Raw genomic sequence first — 23,787 nt, forward strand, 5'->3', positions numbered from 1 at the left:
TTCTCAGTGCTTAGCTGCTTTTTCTTTGCCATTTTCTAAAACTGATATATTTTCACGAGTCATTTGAGTATCTGCTGTGTTTTCCTTGCTTGAAATAACCTTTCCTGAGCACTTCCTTTCTGAGCAGATGTGGAGGGTATAGAAAAGCACAAACTTGGTTCCAGAAAACGACCTTTAGCAATTTGGGATAAATCTGTGCCCAAATTTGGGAGAAATGGGTGCCTCAAGGTTAATGACTTACCCAATTAGTCTTATCACTTAGACTCTAGACAGCCCCCAAGAATCAATGAAAATATTTAGACTCTAGACAACCCTTAAGAACCAATGAAAAAATCCTCATAATATGTCTAAGTAGGGAGATAAAAGAGAGGAAAATCACTGAGTTCTTATAAATTCCAAAAGCAGGAACCTACCAACCTCATTTCCCTCTATAGTTATCTTTGGGAGATTTTTGTAAAACCTGCCCTACATTTACTGCGAATCTGTGTTTAAAAACAGACAGAGTGCAGGGATGGATGGACATGTGACAGGGAAGGCAAGCCACGCATGAAGAGGGACCTCCCCTAGCTGAGCACACAGACAGGAACTACTGTGAAGGTACTGCAGGAGGCATTCATTCCTTCACAAACGTTAACTCTCAGTTCTGTGGATGCAGCCGTGTTAGGGGCTGGGCTCATGCACCATAGCCCGGAGAGTTGCCAGACCTGGGACGAGGCGGTTAGTGTCACAGGGAGCCTGCCATTCAAGGAGGGAAGGGGGCCTGGAGACCATTGATTCAACAAATATGTGTCAGGCACCCACCACACGGCAGCTGGGCACTGTGGAAATGGTACTAAAAAAGATAGAAGCTATCCTTGCCCTCAGACAAGACTCATCATCTCAGGAGAAGAAGGAAAATGAAATAGCCATCATGGAGAAGTGCAGGAAGAGTTCATTTTAGAGAATTTGCAGGGTGCCATGACAGCACCCTGGATGCTTAAACCTCAGACTAGAGTGAGTCAGGGAAGACTTCCTGGAGGAAGGGGTTATTTAATCTGAGACCTAGAAGATGAGTTGGGATTAGCCAGGCAAAAGTGTAGAAGCTGGGAGGGGCCCACAGAATGAGGAGTGGTCAGATGAGAGGGGAGAGGAGTCCTGGGGCTGGGGGTTGCAGAGAGACTAATGAAAGACCGTGGTCCAGGTCCCACAGCCGGGTTCTAGCTCCACACAGTCTCCCTGCCCCCTGCCCACCACATCGCAGTGTACCATCCCGGGTCTCAGGGTAAGGAAGAAGATGCAGACAGAAGACGTGACAGTGTAAGATGGTAAGACGGATCATGGCACACACATCACTGGACCCTTTGCCGACTGGGCTTGTTTCCCTCCAGGCGGAAGTGAACGTCGAAACTCCGCGGGCCAGTAACAGACATCTCCAGATCCCTGTGTACAGTGCAGTCAATTTAGGGTTTGTGGAGCAGGGCGGGACCTTGAGATGTGTCCCCCCTATTGGGGCACTAATGGGACAAGGAAAAGCCTCTGTTAAACAGCAAAAAAGACAAAAAAAGGGTGTTGGGTGCAGTTTGGGAAAGGGAGACTCTAAGGGAGAATCTGGCACAAGTAACGACAGGACTGTGGTTAGGCTGGTCTTGTCTCCTATTGATTTATGTCAGAACGTGTTAGAGATTTTCCACTTGGGGCCTTGTTCCTACTGTTCGCAGAGTTGTGTCTCCCAGTGGCGGCTGGGGGTGTGTGTGTGTGTTGCCCGCTGGTTTTTTCTGTGTTGCACCTGGTAAAATAGAAAGGGACCACCATCCTGGGATTCATGTTCCATGCTGGGCTGATCATTCCTGCCCTTCAGTGTATCCCAAATATTTTGATGATTCAGAAAGTAAAGATATGAATTTTACTAACCCAGACATGATAATTGGTGGTAGTTAAGAAAAAACTTTAACTTGCCAAGAACTATCATTTGTGTGTGTATGTGTGAGATTCCTTAACTACATAGAAATGGAGGAAAGATACTCAGGAGTGTGACCTTAACTATTAGTCATAAACTACTTCTGTGCTGTCCCTGGAGCCGTGATCCTCAGAAGTCTGGCTTTCAGAATGTAAATGTACCCACGACCCACACCTTGTGTCACAGTTTAAAGAACCCTCTTTGTTAACTCTTTTAACAGCATTATTTCAAGACATTTAAATGTCACCTTGGGGATGTCATTAACTATCACACATACGTAATTGTCTTTCCTAATGAAGAAAAGTGTTTTGACAGTTTGGATAAGCCGCTGTCTTTCTCTTCAGCATTTTGCCTTGGCAGAGAAAGTGAGTCATTTCCAACTGAAAGAATGAGAAGTCTTTGTATCAGGGATGGAGACTGAAAGTTGAGATCTGGAAATTGTATTCAGAGACCACACCCAAAGATCAGAGGTGTGCAAGGAAGTGTCTCAGACTGCCTTCAGTCTGTCTTGAAGCCGTGTGATGGGTGAATGTCTGTAGAACCTAGGGAGGGCGGAGGGGACCGATCCCTACCTTCAGACTTGGAGGCAAATGCAAAATAAATTCAGAAAATGAATTGCCAACCTGAGGCTCTGGCAACAAGATTCATATTTTTCCCTGAGTGATTTCAGAGAAAAAAACAATAATGGATAAAAGTTGCGGGGAGGAAGATTTTGATGCAGCAGAGAGAAAAAGCAGTATCTAGCACACATGCTGCCTGGAAGTGATGTGAACCCCTGTGAGGCAGCAACTTCCCGTGGCCAGTGGGCTTGCAGCTGGGGTGGGTAGAGGGGCGGTGAGGGACAGAAGGTCCATGGTGCTCAGCCCAGGATCCGGGGAACCAGGAAACTCCGTGTCTGCGTAAGGCTGAAACAGTTCTCCGGAGTCAGGATGGGTTAGGAAGGCAGCACGAAATGCATTACATTCTTTCCAAGCTTATTTAAGGATTAAGCACAATGAGGTCATGAAAACGGAAACGGATCTCCCAACCTGGCCAGCAGGTGGACAGGAGCTTCGGCTTCAGAAAGCAAACAGCTCAGAAATGAGCCACGTTCTTCTGCACCTGTCTCCCTGATGGGCCCCCAGGAGAGTGATGCTCTCCAGCCACTGGAGGAACAGACAGTGGGCCATTGATGTTCTCTTCAAACGGTGCTTGGTCTCAGGAAGGAATAAAGAAGTGCAAGGAATGGAGACCGCAGGGCAGGATCCTTCACCCTCTGTGCGGTGATAGCCAGAGACCGGGAGCCGAGAGCCCAGTTTGCTCCCTGGACACTTCCGGGGGCACCTGGTCACCACCTGATCATGTTTCCCCCCTTGGGGATTGCTGTTTCCAGAAAGTGCAGCTTTCTGTGGTCATCAGACTCTCTCGTGGTGACTCATTTCCTACAACTCTTTGCATTTGCCTCCAGTGATAGGGAAGTCATGGAGATGAAGCTTAAAATCACCCTTCTTTAGAGAAAAATGCAAGATATTTCAAATAGCTTTCAGAAAAGGTCACATCGAAACTTCCATTTTTGGTACTTTTTTGGTGACATCTTCAAGTAATATGCTACCCAGTAATTGTATTTTTATAAAAGTTTTGTTTTTCATGATGGAAAAAGTAATCCATATTCATGTACAGAACATTGGAAAAACACAAAAAGGCACAAATAAGAAAGAGCAAGAACACCTGCAACCCACCATCCAAAGATAAATACCATTAACATGCCGGTATTTGTTATTCTTGTGTGGGTGTATAATGATTTGATCGCTCTGTGCACACACATTCGAGATCGAATTTGTTTATTTAACCAATAGTACGTTGTGAACATTCTCCATGTCCATAAAAATACATCTGTATGACAGTTTTCAACTGGACTGTTCCAGCTGGTGGCTGTACCGTAACTAATTTAACCAGTCCCTTGTTAAACACGTAGATTGTTTCAACTCTTTTGTGATCCTAAAACACTCTGATAAACAGTTTTATGTATTCATTTTTGAGCACATCAGTGATTTCTTTTTGTATCAGTTATTTCTAGAAGAGAAATGTCTAGGTGAAGTCTATGCACACGTTTACGTCTTTTGATACTGTCTGCCCCTCTTCCCATCTCTCATTGCCTAAGACTATAATAATCAACAGATTTTCTCCGTATGTGGGAAACCTGTTTATTTGCATCTTTGCCAACACAGGGTGGAGGCATTACTGTCGGCCCCGCTGATTTTCCAGTTTGGTTGCGAAAATGCCGTCATTGTTTCAATCAGCATTTCCTTGGCGGCTAGAGAGGCTGCACATCTCGTCATTGCTCATTCTTGCTCTTTGGTCATCCGAGTTCAGGAGCACCCATCCCTTCCATGTTGGTTATTAAGTATTCTTGTTGGGCTTCTACATACATTTTAGTTTGAGAAAAAGACATTGGAGATGACTTTTCTGGGAAAAATATAACTGAAAGAAATCCAGCTGGGAATTGTTTTCTAAAGTGAATGCCCGCCATTTAAAACTAAATCTGTATTGCTATATAGGGTTTGCTAAAGTCCTGCCACTTGCACATTAGCTCTGCCTTTGACTCCTAATTCTTTTTTACACTGAGGAAGATTTTTACCTGTTCCTAAACTCTAATGTGTTGATGAATAAACTAAAAAGTGAACACTAGATAAATTTTTTTCCAAGTGGACACCTGAATGAATGTATGTGATTTTCTTTTCCCCATGAATTCGTATCGAGGATTTCTGTCTGTTGCACTAGTACCTGAGACACAGGGGACATGTGAGCTGTTCTCTGGTTTGCCTGCCATCTGAAAGGCCAAGGCACTGTAAAAACTTGAACTAAGAATTTTGCTGGAAAATGTCGCTGACCAGTTTTGCAGCATGGCTGGCTTAGGGGAGAGGAAAAGACTAAACATAAGAATTTTCCTTGAGGTCTGCAGCCAAACTGCGTATTTCAGGAGGACAGGAATGGTGTCCAGGGGTTATTTTTCTCTCCTCCAAAGTTTCTACCCCAGTTTTAGGTTGAGAGTAAACGATCCACCAGTAATTATCCAACTGAATGATTGGTTTAGCGTTTTGATGTCATCAAAATGGAAGAGGAGCATGTATGAAATGTGAGAACCAAATTCATTAGTGAAATGATTTTGGATGGAACTCTATTTAGAATAAAGATTGCATTCCTATCTCGTGCAGGCAGCCCCAATTCCTCATTGTTACCTAGAAGTTCATTAATATTCCATCGCTCAGCTCCTGTCACTAGTCTGGAACATTAGTCAGATCAGCCTGTGCAGGACGAGTCGAATTCTGGTTCTGGAGTCTTGCAGAATGCCTAGCAGGTGCTGATTTAGGAGGGAAGGGGCAAATGAAGCAATCTGAATGTTTTTCTTTGTCTTATTATTCAAGGTTTCAAAAATGAAGACAACATGACTCTGGCGTGGGAGGGCGTCATGAAGGAAAATTACCTTGTCAAGATCAACACAAAAGCCAACGACACATCAGAGGAGTATGCCAGTCGCTTATTCTTGCTTGGCCAGGTGCCTCTTGTGCATGGAAGCTGGTAGAACAGAGGCAGCTTATTTGAGCCAAGTCTGTAAGATTTGCAGCTGAGAGCAATGGCACCAAAAAGATGCTACTCGGGCAGCTGAAGGTGACAAACACATAAGAGTGTGTCAGCCCTCCAAGAAGGGCAAAGGCCACCCAGCTGCCATCTGGTTGTCCTTCTGATTGAAGGGAAGAGAGAAGTGTTTGAAGCCTGCAGGGCAGGGCCTTGGGACCAGGTGACGAGTGTTAGTCCCTGTGCCACGGCTGCAGAGGTGGATTCTGGGAAGACCCGCAGGTCGTGGGCAGTGGACATCACCTTGCATGTGCTGAACAGGTATCTCTGTGAGGAAGAAGCAGAGAGATTAGAAGATGGTGAAACCGTTTGGTTGACCTGTTGCACACTGTCCCTAGAAGTCCCGAACATCCTTTATGAGTCACATGGAGTTGTTATAAACACCCCGTGGAACTAGATAAGTCACTGACTCCGTAGATGGTCCTCAGGAAATGTGGGATGCAGGGAATCTAGGAGCTTGGTGTTCGTGTTCAAAGTGCAGTGAACAGGGTTAATGGTCAGATGTCACTCTCCCTGAGAGCTCCAAACACACATCAAAATTCAGAGTAAACAAAAGAACAGCTAGTCGCTTTGCTGGGTGCAGCCCAGCTGTCAGGAGCATGGGATGTGACGTATGCTCCTTCTCTTTGAGTAACACAGCAGAGGCCCTAAATTCTCCCCCATTCCTAGACTCGGGGATTTTAGTTCTGGAAGGAAGGGATGGACTTTACAGGTCATCTCCCACCCCTCCCCCCGAATAAAGGGAGCATCTGTCTGCTGTACTGACAGCTGGAGTAAGAGTGCAGTTCTGTTCCGCTTGGTTATTAAGAAGAAAGTAAAAATGGTAAAAGCCGCTGACGTTGATTTCGTTGAAAATGAAAATGATCTGTATTTTGTTCTTTAAAAGACTCTAAAATGGAGCATAATAGTCTTTCTCTCTCTCTCTCTCTCCTCTCTCTTTTTAACTTCCTTGAAGAATGAGGCATCGTTTCAGACAGCTGGATACAAAGGTACGGTTCTGTTTATAGTTTGGGGAATATTTTTTAAATCTGTTATCTTTGAGCTCTCAGCTGGAGGCCAGTGTCCAAAAATAGACAAGGTTAATTGTTAAGAAAAATGCATGTGACTCTGTCCTGTGTTCAGCACCCTTCATTCACTGCAGAAGGTCTAGGATGGAATTGCTGGGATGGCATTGCTTCTCGGAGGCTCCCAGCCCACACGGAGCAGTCCTGAAGTCCTGTTTCCACGACCTCTGAAATCTTACCTGTCTCTGTCTGACCCAGGGCCCCTCTTCTCTCTGTCTCAGCAGTAGAGGCAGGCGTAAGATGCTTGCAGTTACAGGGACCACCAGAAAGGCTCTGAAGAATGGGCTGGGGGCCTGGGAGCCTCCTTGCTAGCCTTTGATGCCACACTAATCTGTCACCTACTTAACCTGAAATGCAAATGCACGGATACACATGTGAATTAAGCTTAGAGAGAGCCGGCTGCCTCCACCGTGAGCTGGGTAGCCTGGAACTCTGATTTGGCTGAGCAGAAATGACAAGCGATTCACAAATGCTGGCTCCCTGTTAGGCTCTGAAGAGGAGGCGATGCCTGGTAGTTCTCATGGTGTTTTGAGAATGGCTCCTGGGTGATGGCTTCACTTTTCCTCCCAGTGCTGTGCTGCTTAGGGCAAGATAGTACCCCATCCGGTGTGGGGGTCTCCAGCACCCAGCACCGCCCACCTAGTAGGGTCTCAAGGAACATTAGTTGAATGAATAAATGAACCAGAGGAGCCGTCCTCAGAGCTCCGACATGAGACTCTGTTCAGTTCACAATTTCTTGTATATGCATTTATGTGTTATTTGCCACCAGCATCTAAAGAATCTGAGGCCGTGTTTCCATGGCCTCCCCTCCTGAGTCGGGTCCTGTGCAGGACGGCGGGCCGATGCCTGGGGTCTTCCTCCCCAACCCCCGTCCCCCCGCCGCCAGAGTAGCTCTTCTGTTTCTTCCCAGCCTTCCCTGCCCGGAGCTGCCTGCATACGTTAGAGTCAGCTACACAGATGATGGCGCCTCGGTGCTGACACACGAAGGTTTCCATCACAATTCACTTCAGTTCCCCGTTGCTGCGTGACAAACAACCCCACACTCGAGTGTCTTCAAACAACCGCTTCATTTTGCTCTTGCTTTTCCGGGCCCGGAGTTTGGGAAGGGCTCAGCTGGGCATTTCTGCTCCGCGTGGTCTCAGCTGGGTTGACTGGGCCGGGCTGGGCTGGTGGTGAGGCCAGGCTCTGGCCCCGTGGGGCTCCTCCTCATGGTCTCTCTCCCCCATGTGTCGTCTGTTCCATGTGGCTGGGGGAGGGGTGGTGTGTCTCTGGGCAGCTGCCTTTCTTACATAGTGGCTGGCTTCCGAGAGAGAGGAAACAGAAACCGCCCAGAAGCCGCCAGTGCTGGTGTCTGAACCTGACGTGACCTCACTTCCACCGGAATGTCTTGATTAGAGCGGCCTGAGGCCAGCTGGGATCCTGGGCGGGGGGGCGGGGGGGAGTACGCTCCACCTCTCCATCACCGGCCTCCCGACATGGGACTGACACAGGGAGAAAGGACCTGGGCGGCCACGTTTGGAGATGCGCTGTCACCGGGAGTGTATCTTGTGACAGCTGCAGTCCTCTGACTTTCAGCTGAGGGGCTAGGGAGCCCCTGTGTCATTAGAGTTGTGTCTGCACATGAACAGTCAGGCCAGGTCACACACCGTGGTTATAACCAGTGGAGAGGGAAAAGAAAAGCCCTGGATATTTTAAAAGAAAATTTAAAGAACATTAAAAGAGTGTATAAAAGGAACAACAGGGGAACAAGCCCTAGGACTGAGTAGTTACATTAGATGAATATAATATGTGGTACATAATGTATAAAGCTTACATGATTATGTACGTTTTCTTCCTCATATATTTATATTTAGATATATTGTTTGCTGCGTCTACGTACTGCATGGCACGCAGTATTTACTGAGCACCTGCCACGTGCCAGGCCTTGGGCGAGGTGCTGTCAAAGTGGCCGTGGTCCCCAGATTTCATGAATGGCCCCCTTGTTAAGTGGCTTGGGGGTAGCAGCGTTTTCAAGCAGGATTATGGAGAATTGAAGAGCAGTAACGCCCTGCTCTGCGACATCAGGCGCATGTTCCAGATGGCCCGTGTCCGCATCACTGGGGAGCGGGGGCAGCAGGTGAACCCAGAGACGCGTGGAGTGGCCCAGGCAGTGGAGACGGGGGGCGTGGACGGGGGATGCTGAGCAGGAGGAAGCGGGGAGGCTGGGTCGTCCTGTGCAGGAACTTGCTGGCCTCTTCAGGGATGGATCCCTGTGCCGGGAAGCCTCCGGAAACACACTCCTTTCAGAGAGCCCTTTGAGTGGTCAGAGTGGCCATGTAGGAGCGGCTGAAACAGTCTGGTTCTGGGAGTAGAGATGCGGGGGACTTGTCTAGGGGGATGTGTGTGTGGAGAGAAAACAGGCTACTTTTGTTTGTTGTGTTGCGTTGTTTCACTTGTGGCTTCACTTGTGGTGGCTTTGAAGGAGCCAGTGGACAGCTGCCCCGGCGTGGGGCTAAAGCTTCTGCAAGCCTTGGTGCTGACCCTGCTCTGGGCACAGAGAACCAGCAGGATGGCAGCAACCGGGGTCAGGGCAGAGAGGCACTGGGGTGGGGGTGATCAGGACGTCCGGGTCCTGGACCAGCCGGACTGACTCCCAGGGCCTCTCAGCCTGTGAGGGTCTGGGCGGGGCGACACCCCAGGGAGCAAGAGGAAGTCTGTGTGATTGGAGTCACCGTTGGAGGCTGTCCACACAGGCGCGAACCAGGGCTCTGTGGGGACCTCTGAGGACCCCCTGGGTGTCCAGCCTTCTCTGCATCCCCCTGCCTGCGGGGCTCAGCCCCTTGGTTCCCACAAGAAGCCCATCTACACCATGCATTTTGCAGGTTTTGGTAGAATTTGGGCAGATTCCAGGGAAACCTGCAACCACACAACCCAGAGTCATCGGGTCATCGGCGACCACCTGGGATTTCACTGCCCCCTCCCCCTTCTTTCCTGACCTCAGTCCTCTTCTCACCCTGTCTCCTGCCCTCTCTCTCCTTTCTGTTCGCTCCTCCAGGCTCCACCCCTTCTCTTCTGAGCAACACAAAGGCTCCCCTTTCTATTCACAGAGAATTTTAGGGATTGCCTCGTGTTTCAAGTGCTAGAAGTCTTGGGCCCTACTTTGAACAGCTTTTTAAAGTCATTTTACTGTCAACAAACACAGTGAACAAAAAGATGTATCCATCTTACTATCACACCAGAAAACAAAGTCGTTCACAATTGACCTTAAGTCTGAAGTAGAGATTTTACCTCTGCCTTCTTTATTTTAAGCAGCCATTAGCCCTTATGGTTTCTTTCTTTTCTTTTCTTTTTTTTAATTGTAGTACAGTCAGTTACAATATGTCAGTTTCTGGTGTGCAGCACAGTGTCCCAGTCATGCATATACATACATGTATTCGTTTTCATACTCTTTTTCACTTAAGGTCAGTACGAAGTGCTGAATATAGTTCCCTGTGCTATACAAAAGAAACCTGTTTTTTTTTTCTTATGATTTCTTTTTGTTCTTTTAAAAAAAGAGTTAAATGAGTTTAATACTAGAAATAAGCCCAAGTTAAACACAGAGTTTTCTTTGAGTGAGTGATGTAGCAAGTTGGAAGCCAACTGCACAGAGATTGTGATGTGTCTGTAGCTTTTATCATGTGTAACAACATGAAATGCAATTTGAAATGAGCTTTATGCATCTTGTGTAATAAACTTGGGAAACATGCATGTATTGAAAATAGTTTTATTGTGCCTTTTACTTAAGTTGTTTTACTATTTATCCTTTTTTTTGTGAGGGGAGACACTATTTGCAAAAGCTTGATTAGTATTGTATCATATTATTTTCCTTAGTATTAAAGCAAAACTCTATTGATAGATTTTAATTTGATTAGCATTAGTTACATATAACAGTACTATTTGATATATTATTTCTCTGTGTTGTCGAAATCTATCATTTCTATGTGGGAATCACTAGTGATTTGTATTTGGGTAAAGCTAATCCTAATTGGTACGAATGATTATTTACTAGTGATACAACTTCAGAAAGTTAGCGATGGACAGGGTCCGACATGTCACCTGCCAGTCATTGTGACCTATCCCAGGCGTGAGCTACACTTGGCTAGTTCATGTATAGTACGTCTGTTTCATGGAAAAGCCATAGAGTAATCATTTAAAATTTAAAGTTGGAAAATTGATCTTAAGACCAGTTATATTTTTTTTCCCCTTCCCAAGCTAAATGATCTCAAGGGTCTCCTGAAAGAGATTGCAAATAAAATCAAATAAAACTTCGTGGACTCTAATGGAGAAAGATCTAATTCTGGCACGGTAAGTCGTTTCAATGCCTTTTTGTTGCTCTGAAAATTTACATGTTTTAAGGCTAATTCAAAATTGTGATTTTTTTCTCAGTTATTTTAATTGCACATTATTTGAAAATAATGCATGGTGTGAACATTTTCAACAATGTAGGGATATAGGAAAAACCAAGTAGAAGCTGCCGTCACGTGACTTTCCCCGCCTAGCCTGCCCCCCCACCTGAGGCTGGCACACCTGGCAGTAGGGGACAGCACCCACCCTTTTGGATGTTTAAACAAAACACTTGCAAACTGTACAGCTATTTTGGCATTGAGCCAAGGTCACGCTATTCTAGACTTCAGACATGCACCGCATTCTCGTGACACATCATTGATGTTCACTGCTGTGTGGGATATCCAGATTATGGTTCTTTGGGTTGGTTTATTTTTATTTCCTATCAAATGCATGTTGATCACATTTTACTACCAACAGTGTTTTAGTAAAGCTTTCAAGGTTTTTTTTAGCAAGAGCTCCTTTGCACAATAAAAATGTAATTAAGTTAACCAGGCAAAATTGAACCCAAGGCTTTGCTCCATGCTCTTACTATTTGCTTTAATTATGTTACCCCATTACCTGTCCAGATTCTAAAACCAAATGTTCAAAATGTTGTCAGGGATGTGTAGAGCTAGGGAGAAAACGGCAATGAGCATGCCATTTGATTAGAATTTTTTGAGCAAGTGAATTGCAAGGAATGGGAACACAGTTAACACTCCCTCCCCTCTTCTCCCCTCCCCCCCTCCCTCGCCTCCCTTCCTCTCCCCTCCCCTCCCTCCCCTCAGTGTTTACTGAGCGCCTCCTAAGTGCTGGGTGAACTGTGCTCTGACCCATGCTAAGGCTCCACACTGATCGCTGCCTCTGCGTTATACCCACGTGGCAGAGCTGCTCCCCCAGGGTGACTGTGTTGTAGGGGTCATCGTGTTGTTGTTTCCTTTCAATGTACCTGGGCGCGCAGTATTTTTCCTTGGGGTCAGACAATTATAGATCATATTAAAAGCCCTCTATCCTGGAAGACCTTGTAAAAGCAAGATTCATGCATCTTATACATACTGTGAAGGCAGGTACAGCCTCCCGAGTGGCTCACGCAAATAAACCTGTCTGTTTAGGAAGAATGTATTGCCATCTCTTCCACCGTGGTGTTTAATAAACACAATACTGTACCTTATAATAAGTTATAATGTGAGTTCTGAAGCATTTGTTGTTTTGTTTAATTTATGAGCTGAAATATAGAAAAAAATTAGGAATAGACAAAACAATTTAAAATGGTTCAAAAAAAAAAAAACCATAGAGGCTGTAATAATCAGAAAAGATTCAAAATGAGATGTACACATACACCTCCTGAAGCTCTAAGCTCCTCATCTCTCCTTTCTCCAAAAAAAATGTTGACGTTAAGGAAAATGAGCAGACAGACTGGTGTCTTAGCAGCTTGCTTTTTGCTTCCACTTAAATTTTTATTAACACATGGAGAGTGCGTTAGTTGATGAATGGAGATGACCTGGGTGAAGGACGTCACGTCACGCCCATGTGGGCGTCTGTGAGAGAAGTGATGGAAAGGGTGTATAAGAAAACAGACCCCAGAAAGTCTTCGCCACGGATATTTTTTTTTTTTAAATTTTTTTGGTTTATTGTTTAGAAACAGTGAGTTTGGCATGTCCAATTTTTGGTATACTTTTTACTTCTGGATGTAAGAGCCATTTTCTTGTTTTGATGTTGTCTGTCTAGCATATCTTTAAGTTCACTGAAAATGTAATTTTCTAGGCAACTACCTGTCTGCTGCTAAAATTTTTTTGATTTTTTTATTGTAATATAATTGCTGTACAATATTATATAAGTTATAGGTAGACAGTATAATGATTCACAAGTTTTAAAGGTTATAATCCATTTATAGTTATTGTAAAATATTAGCTCTATTCCCTGTGTTGAACAATATATCCTTGTAGCTCATTTTATACTTAAGTAGTTGTACCTTTTACTCCCCTACCCCTGTGTTGCCCCCTCTCCTAGCCCTGTGTTGCCCTCCTCCCCACCTGGTACATGATGCTAAAGTATTATTCTCGTAGTGCCTCTCTGATACTTCTTTCTTTAGAGGGGTAAGGGTGTCTTTCCTTGGGGCGAGGGCAAGGGAGGAGAATGCCAGCTCAAGTGGGTGTGAGCTGGCCCCAGCGGAGGTAGGGCAGGAGTGGACATTCAGGGGAATGTTTTTTTAACCAATTTCCTCATCTGGGCTCTCCGTCTCAAATCAGCCTTTGATCCAGTAACTCGGGATGGGACATTTGTGTATATATTTTTCCCTCTCCCACACTGAAGCTCAAAGGAAGTAAGAACCACGGTGAGGGAAAGCTGTTTGTTTTAATGTACCTTTATACCCTCCTGATGGGGCTGGGTGGGAAGTGCTTCCCTGAGGCCACCAAATTGTTCGATGACTACGTAATAATCCCCTGGCCCTTGTATTTGCTGCACTTAAATTCTAGTTCACTGAGAGAATTTGAAGTTCCTTTGGGAGTCATCAGAAAATTCTTTTCAATAAATTATTGCAGTTCTTACTTTATTATCAACTCGTCCTTTATTTATGCAGAAACCATTCGGCAAATAAAACATTGGGAAACTTTCTGGGTCTTAACTTTGACTAAGCTAAGCCTTGACCACTCAACCACAGGCATTCTGTTCACACTGGCAAACTGGTCAACACTCATGTTATTAGGAGAAAAAAATGGCTCTTGTAATTACTTCAATACCAAAAGACAGTCTCTCAATTTTTGGTAGTACGTTTGGACCCATTCCCCGTATATTATGAACGTGTTTTGAAGCAAATTGTTTCGTGAGAATGGAAGTGGGAAACCGTTCTTAACACAGTGTTCTTTCTTTGTTTTCACAGGCAGTGGCAGACATCTCAGCGCAAAGGATTCCAGGGGTATGACTGAACAATTTTGTTACTGACGAAATGAGAATTGTTCAGGCCCCTGGGTGCACAGCGATGGTTTTAAAAGCCAAGCGTGAGCCGTCTGAGAACAGAATGTGTGACTGATTTCACATGAGAAGATGGACGTAGAGGAAGAATATTTCCTACGATGTGTTTCGCCTGAAGGCTGCCCTGTTACTTTCTGAGTCTCAGTGACCAGAACTTGCTGGAGATGATTTAAACTGTACCCCTGTGTCCTCCTGTCCCCTTCATGTTCCTCCTTTGACTCCTGCATATTACAGAACACCTCTTCTGGGAATAGGGACTGGGCCATGCTTTCCCCCCTGTGCGGGCATTTTGCTTCCCTCCAAATGATCCTCCGCTATTTCCCTTTTTTTGTATTATGTGACTCATTAGCTGGCGTATTGTTAAAAGTCTCCCCAATCAGATCAGATTCTAAAGCACGCTGCAGCAAGAGGACCCTGCTCTTTTCAGGAGAGACTGTTTCCATTTCTCATTGTGCTTTTTATCACTAAAGGAGGCCATGAAGCCGCATCTCGCCGGGAACTCCGCCTGGAGGACGCAGCTCCTTCCCAGCAATGTGGAAAGTCACCAAAGAGCAAGCCTGACGGGCGCCACTGGCTTTGTTTTCACTGGATGACCCTCTTTCTCCTCTTTTTAAAAATTATTTTCCCATTAAAAATAATTCATGGACATTATAGAAAATTCCTAGATATTATTGAAAATGTAGGCTACGTGGAAAAGTAGAAAATACAGACTCCCTACCTAAAGGTCATCACTGCTAACGAGTCAGGAGGTTTTTTTAAGTCTATTTTTTTTCTATGCATGTTTTGTTTCTCTTTAAAAATTTTACATAACGTCATCACACCACACATACCATTTTATATAAGCTTTTTCACTTAATATCTACTCGAAGATGTTTTCCTTATATTCATAGTCTTCTTAAACATTACATTAACAATTGCATAATATTCAGTCTCTAATGATTTCCACCATGTTGGTCATGGAAAGTGGTTTCCAGTTGGTCAGTGGGATGAGCCACTTTGGGCATAAATCTTTCTCCGCATTTGGGAAAATTCCCCATGGCCGGATTCGCAGGAATAGGTATTGATTATCAAACTATTTACAAGGCTTTCTTATAAAATGTTTAGCAAATAGAAATTATTAATGGATATAAGATATGAGATACATGTGCCTAGAAGTCTTAACATAAAACATATTTTACCCTTAGTTTAGGAAGAAGCCAATATACTTATTTCAATATTACAGATGGTGAAGACGTTGGTATAAAATTGGAGAGATTATTACTGAACACTTCTGGTCCCAGCTCTGTCTGGAAGTGGTGGTATCTTTGATCAAAAGAGATGTGCTGAAAGTTACTAAGATAATTTAAATGTCCATAATTAATTTTTTCTGCTTTGAGTAGACTATAAACTCAGTAGCTAAATGTGGAAATCTTAGAAGGAAGCTGTTCAAAGATTATCAATTTAGAAAAACTACAAAAGCATGAACTGAAAAAAATTTTTTCCATTTTGTCTGGGCAGTAGTTAAAAGTAACTCCTCACAACATTCATAATTTCAATAAATGAACACAGATCAAAGGTGTCTTTTTACTTAAACTTTGTTAATGGTCTAAAAGGGAATCTTAATAACAGGGTTGACCAGTTCATGGTTTTGGATGCTGAAAGCACATGGGATAAAATTTATGTGACAAGAATTGTCAATGAGTGGAAATTTGAAAATTTCCGAGTCAGTGAGAGAATTTCACTTTTTGGTTTACTCTGGCAACTAGAATACCTGCCTTTTCTGAAGCCACCAACAAGAGGCTGTTTTATCTCCGTGCTGACTGGAAAAAATAAAGTACGCGGCACTGAAATTACAGAGTGACAGCATCCCACGTCTTACCCTCAGTTCCAGTAGTGAGTGAATAAAACCAACACATTAAGTTGAAAACCTGCTAGGAGACAAAACTTAGCCCACTGGCTGACCCCCATAAATGCATTTGTCCACATATTCATGTCTCCTCTGACCAGGTTTTTGTCAGTGTGAGAAATAAGCCTCTGTGCATGTCGGTATCAGTGGCAAAAGCGAGTCTCCTGTTGACGCTGACGACAGAGAACTTGAACGCTACTCGGAATTCACTTGTTGGCGAGGGAACTGCTCCGTGTTGTCAGCTCAGCGTGCCTGGTGGATGTTTTTGCCTGGTTGCGCTGCTGGAAGTCATTATTTTAGGTGTAGCTCATGAAAATAGCACATGTATTGAACGGACCTGTAATCAAAGGTGCTATGTGTTTGTCCATGGCGTGCTCCGGTACACCCCTGCCGATAACCCTGCAGCTCGGTTTAAATGAGTGTGTTTAACGAATTAAATAGTGAGGCTGAAATGCCATGGGTTGCCTTTGTCATTCTGTTGAGAGCGGGGAAAAACTACAACTCCTTTCTGCAATCAGACTCACTTCCATGGGGATCTGATTCCCAGAGTTACACGAGCTGACTTGGCGAAGCAGATGACTAGAACATTCTGATGGGATGCAAGCAGAGGAACATCCCTTGTGGTTCTGGTTCTGACCAGCAAGGCCAGGTTTGGATCCCATGGCCACCTTTTGGTCCCCCAAGTTGTGCTCCCATCTGTAGCTCAAGGGTCTGCATCTTCTCTGCCTTGAAGCCACATCCACTATGTTGCCACCCCTCAGACATGCGTAGCTGTTCCTGAGCTTACAGGGGTCTCCTGGGAGGCTTGGGATCTGTCTTAGGGCCAGCGTGGGTGTCTTTTCCTCACAGCCCCATGTGGTGATGGAGCCTCAGGCCCAGACTGGTACATGGTTTCCCTGCTGAAGACACAACCACCTTGGTTCCAGACAGACTTGGGGAAGTGTGTCTCCCTCCCACCATCCCTCCTCGCTTCTTGGTCCATGTTGGGGGCTGAACTGTGTGGTTGTCATGGAGACAGCCCCATCCACAGCCTCAGTCTCAAAAAGGCTTAGAAGTCGAGCCCTTGGCCTAGCTGGAGCTGGATATTGGAGACAAATGTCCCATTGCCCTCCCCGACCCCCCGACCCAGGCATGCGTGGACTGAACTAGCCTTTATTCTCTTGAAGATGGACATTGTGAGGGGAAAGCAACCTTTGGTGGTCCGCCCCAGTTTTTGATCGGACCTCAGTGACCTCAGTGGACTTTCCTGAGCCCCAGTTAGTTTAAGATCAAGCCGGGGCTTTGGGATCACACGTACACATTTATAGCAGCAATTAAAAAAAAATCAGTTTTTCCACCCGCAGAAGTCCTGTCTGACTAGGAGAAATTTCTTTCGTTTCCTCCTATGTGCAGTGTATTGTCACTAAGTGTCCACTGTGGGTACTTTCTGGCCACTGAGAATAAAATAAATAAAAATTCAAATACAAAAATCAAAATTAAAAAAAACAAACAAACAGAAGGCTCTGTGCTCCACCGTCTTATAATCCATTAGAGGAGACAAGATTGATTTAAGAAATGGACACTGTAGGCAGTGTGCCCAGGGCAAAGGCATGGGATGCAGACCAAGGAGACACCTGTGTGGGGTGAAGGGCGCAGGAGGCACCTGCTTCTGTAGTAGTCAGAGGAGATTGGCTTCCTCCTCGTTCCTCTGTGTTTGCATCAAAGAAATGCCTTGAGAAGCTCCCTGGAGTGGGAGTGAGACCCAAGTATCTAAAGACAGTCGCTAATTGTTGTGCACACGCAGGGCTGAGTTGTTTGAAGTTGCTGGGGGAAAACAGAGGCAGATTTATTGAGATGGGGACACAACTCAGAGGTGCAGGCTAGGAGGGGCACATAAAGGGAGTGCAGGGCGCTGGTCTTGGGGCTCTTCCTTATGATGGTGCCAATCATCAGAAAAGAAATGCGCAAACTGTGAAGCAATCATGGCGGCAGATCTCACGTGATCATCTAGACTAAGGACCACATCATGCCTGTGAACCACCCACAGGCTCCCGTCACACTGGCCTGTAGCAGTATCCTTCCAACTCGTGTCTCCATCAAAGCTCTCGCCTCTCCTCCTGATTCTTGGCACTGCCTGAGAGTTCTTTTCCTGATGCTCCAGACGGTGCACCCTGTCCCCTGCTCATGAGACTTCAGCGGCTCCCCATTTAGTTCCTGCCCACCTCCCTCACACGGAGCTTACGACATTGCAGCCGGGCCCTTACCCACCTCTGCACACCCATGACATGACCTCCTGGCCTCATCCCAAACTCCAGGGACAGCCGCCTCTGTGGCTCTCCGGGTCTGAGCTGAATGCTGTGTCCTCCTCCCTGCCGTTTCTTACCACTGACTGCCCAGCACTCTGCATGCTAGGAGAACCGCACAGCTTATACTGGCCTGCCTTTCCCCTGGAGTTTTTGCCTCTTTTGTTTCATGCCTCAGTGGATCGTCTAATAGGTAGCAGCGTAGTGCCATTGTTCAGAAATATGGGACAAATTTACCTTGCAGTGAATCCCAGCTTCATGGGTTGTGGGCTGTGTGACTTTGGGAAGGTTACTTAAACTCTCTGTGCCTCAATTTACTTGTCTGTAAGTGACCTCCTTCCCTCAGAGGGTTGGGAGGATTAAATGGGACACTTCACGGGTTCTTAGGTCCGGGCTGGCACTTCCTAGCTGCTCAGTGAAGGTGAGCACTGTTTACTGTCACCACTGTCAGCTCTTTCTTTGTTCCACATCTCTTCCACCTTTCTTTCTGGCAAACTCTTACTCGATGGTCAGGGCCCAACTTGAGCCTGCTTTGATCCTCCACTCCCAGTGCAGCATCTGGCAGCTCTGTCCTCAGATAGCTTCCCAACCCTTCTACCTTATGGCTTTGTAGAGGACAGAAGCATCTGTGTGTCACCTGGGTGCTGATCGGGGACTTCTTGAGGCCACAGGCCCTAGTCTGGCCCCCTTCTAGATGCCTGACACTAAAGGATCAGCACCTCACTCACTGACCTCCCTCCTGGCTGGGCGTCCTGGTTGGGAAGTTATGGTTAACACTTCCCGCCGTGGTCCGTTTTGTGTCTCCCTCCCTCCTTCGCTGTGACATTCTCGAGGGAAGGGACGTTGTGCTGTGGGTGTATTTGACTCACTGAACCTAGATGGTGCCTGGTCTGTGGTGGGAGCTCAAGCAGGTACCTGTGCGGTTGGATTGAACCAGTCACCGTTCACCACATGCCCTGTGGTTTCTTCATTATTCTTGTTCCTCCTCCCTTCTTAGCTGGTTAAAATATTACTCATTCCTAATTAAGCACCACCCTGTCCTTTACTTGCACCCTGGGAAAAGGTCACCAGTCTTTCTCCGTGTGAGTCTGGAACCCAAGTTATAAACCTGACTGTAGCCCTGGCAGCCTGTCCCTGGGGTTTCATGGTCACTGGGTAGCGATCTGTCCCCCTGCTGGATTAGGAGTTCTTGTAGGACGGAGACCTGGTCTTTCTCACTATTTCATTAACTTGTGCCCTCAGACACATACGCTGTGTGCCTTATTGTGCCCTGATACCACCTAACCCTGTCCCTGGGGATCTTACTCTCTGCGGGGAGTCCTGGTCTTGGGCGATGATGGGGACTGGAGCACAGGGCTCCAGGGAGCAGGTGTCAGGGGCTCCCAACCTAGTTCTGGGGGAGGGGCTTGAGGGATCCCCAGAACCAGCGAAGCAATAAAGAGGGTTAATCCAGAGCAGGTGAGGACTGCTGGACGCAGAGGGAATACACGGTTGAGAGCGTAAACTTGAATTGGCTCATCTGGGTTTAAATCCTGACGCTGGAGGGGACTCAGACCTCAGCCTGCCAAGCAGCCCCTACCCACCCAATGTTAGCATTGCACCCGTGGGTCACCTACTCATTGCCTTTAAATTCTGATTCTGTGTTCTCGGCAAAATGCTTCACCGTGCAGTTTTCCTGTGAAATTCTCCCTCACGTGTCAGTAAAAGTTTTTGCCAGGGAAAGACGAAGACGGGCAGACTCCTCCAGGGAGCCATCCCCGTACGGATAAAGAGGACGGGGCCTCCCGCAGGGGTGCAGGGGACCCGGCATGGGGGGCACTGGGGCCCGTCTTCAAGGGCACCTTCCCACCCTCAACCTGAGTGCATTCTTCACACAGAAGAGCACAACTTGTCTTTATTCTTTAAAATATGCAAAAAGGACGTAACTCCCAAATTAAAGAGATGCAGTGCATGTGTGTACACGTGTGGGTACACGTATATGTGCATGCACGTATATACTGTTAAGAGATGGGGGAATAGCGTTTGCAGTAATTTTGTGTGGATGGAATGAAGTGCTATGTGCTCATCCGCCTTCCTGCCTTTAAGCGAGGACAAAAGAGCAGATCGCGTCACAGCAGCGCTTAGCTGATTCTTAACAGCAAGGGTGCCCGTCCCTGTTTCCCGCCGCCCTTCTTTCTGCTCCTCCAGCCTCCTCCGTGCTTTTCCTTCCCCCATTGTCTCCCTTGTTTCAGTTCAGCGCTGGCAGATGGCTCTGGTGTCTTCTTCCCTTTTCCTGGGAGAGGGGTGACGAGGAAAGAGAAGCTGCCCTTCGAGGCTGATGGAGGGGGCTCTCGCCTCCAATCTCACATCTCCCGTCCCCCTGGTTAAGCCTCCAGGCACACGCCATCCCCCTGCAAAATGAAAATCCCCCGGGCTCGCTCAGCTTGGCCTTGAATCTGCTCGGCGGAAGCTGCAATCCTCTCTTATTATTCCAGAAATGGATTTTCTTTCAAGCCCCACTGTCAGTTTCTTTCAGGCGGATCAGGCAATTTATGGATGCCTAAGGAGCCGTGTGCCTTCAGTGACCCAGAACTGAGGACACTCGGGAGTTCCCGGCTCCAGGCGGTGGGGGGTGGCCTTCAGCATCTCGTCCTGGTTTCCCTAACAGCCCAGCTCCCCCGGAGAGCCCAGGCACCAGCTAGCATCGTCACTCCCTGCAGACCTCCCCCGTCTCTACCCATTAAAGCCTCGGGCTCTGACCCCTCCTGTCCTTGGAGCGTCTGGAAGCAAGACACTCTCATTCCATGTGAGGGTTGTTTCCAGGTCAGGAGAATAATTTCCTTCCCCTCCTGAGAGCACTCTGTGTTCCCGCTCCAGAATCCGATGTCTCTTTCTCATGAACTTGCCTCTTTGGAAGCCCCTTAATGGAGTGACAGACACAGTTTCTCCCCTGATTAAAAAGAGAGAGGCTTTCATTTTCAGACTTGAAGTGACTTTGACTTGGATGGAAGCAATTTTGAGTTTGAAGAAGGGAAGATAAATTAACTTTCATCAAACACTCTCCTCCCGCCTCTGTCTCCAGTGTGCCCCGGTTAATTCTCGAAGAATGCGGAAACCCACGGGCGAGGTGGATCCCTTCAACCTCCCTGGGCTCTGCCTCCTCATTAGAAAAACGAGTTGAGCTAGGTCGGTACCCAGGCTCTCCCCTCTCTGAAACACCAGCATTTTGCCGCCACTCCCTGAGTAAGTGAAGCAGGACTCGGCTTTGGTTAGAACCCTGAAGAATCTTCTCTTCCTGGTCATTTCAGTTACTTCAAACTGATTTCTGTAAATGTGGCAGGGACGAGAGGACAGATGCGAGATGAGGCATGCTGGCAGTGCTCTTCGTCTTGCCTTGGGCAACAGCCTTCAGAGCGCTCCTCAGCCACCTCTTGTGGGAATGATCCTGGCGATGGAAAATGAGGGGCAGACACCAGGCAGGACAGGGGAGAGGAGGAAGGGGGCCTGGCTGGCTGGGTGTGAGAGCGCGTTTATGGCAGTGGAGAGACTTTGGGTCTTAGCCTACGTGTGTGTGTGCCCATGCATGTGTGTGTGTACATGTGCGCGTGCACGCATGTGTGTATGTGTGCATGTGCATGCGTGTGCACCATGTATGTGTGTGCATGTGTGCATCCATGTGTATGTGTGTACATACACACAAGCTGTCTGGAGCCCTCCTTGTTCTCCTCTGTCCTACCCACTCTCTGCAGTGGCCGCCTCAGAGCACCACCAGGATCCTCACTGTCCACCACTATCCTTGAAACCTCTGCCTCCCTCTTTGCTCCATCTCCTGCTTTGCTCTTGGCAAATAGCTTTACTTTCTACCTCCCGTTCCCATGGGTGCTCTCTCAGCCTCCCTCTTCCAGGTGCACGGACCCCTCCCTCCCATCCAGGTCCAGCTTTTCTCCTTCCTTCCCCCGCCCTTTGTCTTCTCCAAGTCAAGTCCTGCCTCCTGCGCTTTGGAATCCATCCCCCTGTGCTTGTCAGGAACCTCCCTGGATTGGAAAACTTCTCCTCCTCCCTTTCTTTTTACCCCTTCCCTACTCAGTGGAATTCTTCCCGGTGGAAGTATTTCTGTCTGCTTCCATCTTCTTTATCCTAAGAATGGAAACCCCCTGCCCTCTGCCTTCCCACGGCCCTTCCTCTCCTCCCTCTCACACACGTCGTCCCCGGATTCACGGTCTCCGTGTCTCTCCCTCTCACTCACGGCTGGGCCGTCTCCACCCTGCCCCCCAGCCCTCTCCTTCCTAAGGTCACCAGTGGGTGCCCTGTCTTCCATCCCCGGGCCATTTTCCCCATCTTCCTCTGACCTCATTTTCAGCAGATCTGACACTGTTGACAACTCCCTCCTTCCCTTTCGCTTGGCTTTCTGGAAACCACCATCCACGGTTTCTCCATGCCTCTGTCAGCATTTCCTCAGTTCTGCTCTGCTGTCTGTTCACTTTGGCTTCCTCAGGGCTCCGTCCTGGGCTGTCTCCTGGTGCCGCCCTGGGTCCTGGTGCCGCCCCGGGTCCTCTGTTCACACCCATGGCTTCGGTCACCGTCCAGGTGACGCTGATTCCCGGATATATACAGCTCCACCCGTATTTCCACCTGAGCTCACATCTGCTTGTCCGACTGCCTGGCCAGCGTCCCTACTTACCTCTCTAGTGTTCCCAGCGGTTGTGCCGGACAGACAACCTGGTGTCATCACTGATGCCCTCTTGACTCCCCACTGAGCAGCTCTAAGTCCAACCACCACTCCCCTTCTCTGCTTAAATCTGACCACTTCCCTCCTTACTACCCTCATCCAAGCCACTGCTTTCCCTGCCTGGGCCACAGCAGCAGACGCTGACCCCTCCCTCTTCACCTAGTCACCTCCTAAGCTCTTCTCCACATCGAGACCAAAGTGATGAAGACGAAGACTGCTCACATGGTGCTCTTGTGCTGAACCCTTGAGTAGCTTCCCATTGCTCTTGCAATAATGACTGAGGTTGTTGGCAGAGCCTGCAAGCCTCAGCGTGCTCTGGTCCTGTTTATCTTCCCATAGCTCCTGTTTCTCTGCCCAGCCCCTGGGCTTCAGCATCTGATTCAAGCTCCCCCTCCCTGAACCCTGACCTTCTCAATACCTCAAAGGGCACCACTGAGAGGTAAAAGCAATGCTATTAATGACTAGTCTGTAGCAACAGGCGTGAACAGGACCATCTTGGGAAAACTGTGTGATCCCTCCGCTCAGGGGTGAATAATACCGCCTCCTGCCCCGGGGCCTTTGCTCATTCTATTCCCTCTGCCTGGGAGTCTCTTCCTTGCCTCGTCACACTTTCAGAGTGTCGCCGTGACATCCTCCGAGGTGCCATTGAGCCCTCCTCTGGGGGTCTTCCTCACTGCAGCCATTTGGCCCGTGTTTATGGGATCCTGGGTGGGTACTGATATCCCCACTCAACTGTAAGCTCTTGCAGACAGGAACCACCTCTGGGTTTGCTCCTGATACATGTTCGGCGAGCAGCTCAGGGCCTGGCACGCAATTGCTAAATGATGTTCAACTGGGGAGCGTGTGGTTAAGTCAGGTAACCGCTGTGAGACAGTTATCCACCGGTTGGTTGCTCGTCCTTCTGCACATCCGCCTTTGTTTCTGACTATTCAAGGATTTTTGTATGATGAACAGCCTTGGAGATGGAAATTATGTCTTCCTTC

The 23,787-nt window shown here is 47.3% G+C and overlaps 1 protein-coding gene across 1 annotated transcript in view; it reads left to right on the forward strand.

Annotated features, from left to right (window-relative positions):
* Positions 1–16,296, forward strand: part of TRPM8 (transient receptor potential cation channel subfamily M member 8) — a 76,518-nt gene extending 60,222 nt beyond the window's left edge. The window contains exons 22-25 of the mRNA XM_010948162.3: positions 5,341–5,440; positions 6,507–6,540; positions 10,846–10,938; positions 13,838–16,296. Coding sequence (XP_010946464.1) covers positions 5,341–5,440; positions 6,507–6,540; positions 10,846–10,896 — 185 coding nt within the window. The 3' untranslated portion in view covers positions 10,897–10,938; positions 13,838–16,296. The remainder of the gene's footprint in view (positions 1–5,340; positions 5,441–6,506; positions 6,541–10,845; positions 10,939–13,837) is intronic.
* Positions 16,297–23,787: the final 7,491 nt, after the last annotated feature.

This window comes from Camelus bactrianus, chromosome 5 (genome assembly GCF_048773025.1).
Source record: "Camelus bactrianus isolate YW-2024 breed Bactrian camel chromosome 5, ASM4877302v1, whole genome shotgun sequence".
Classification (NCBI taxonomy): Eukaryota; Metazoa; Chordata; class Mammalia; order Artiodactyla; family Camelidae; genus Camelus; species Camelus bactrianus.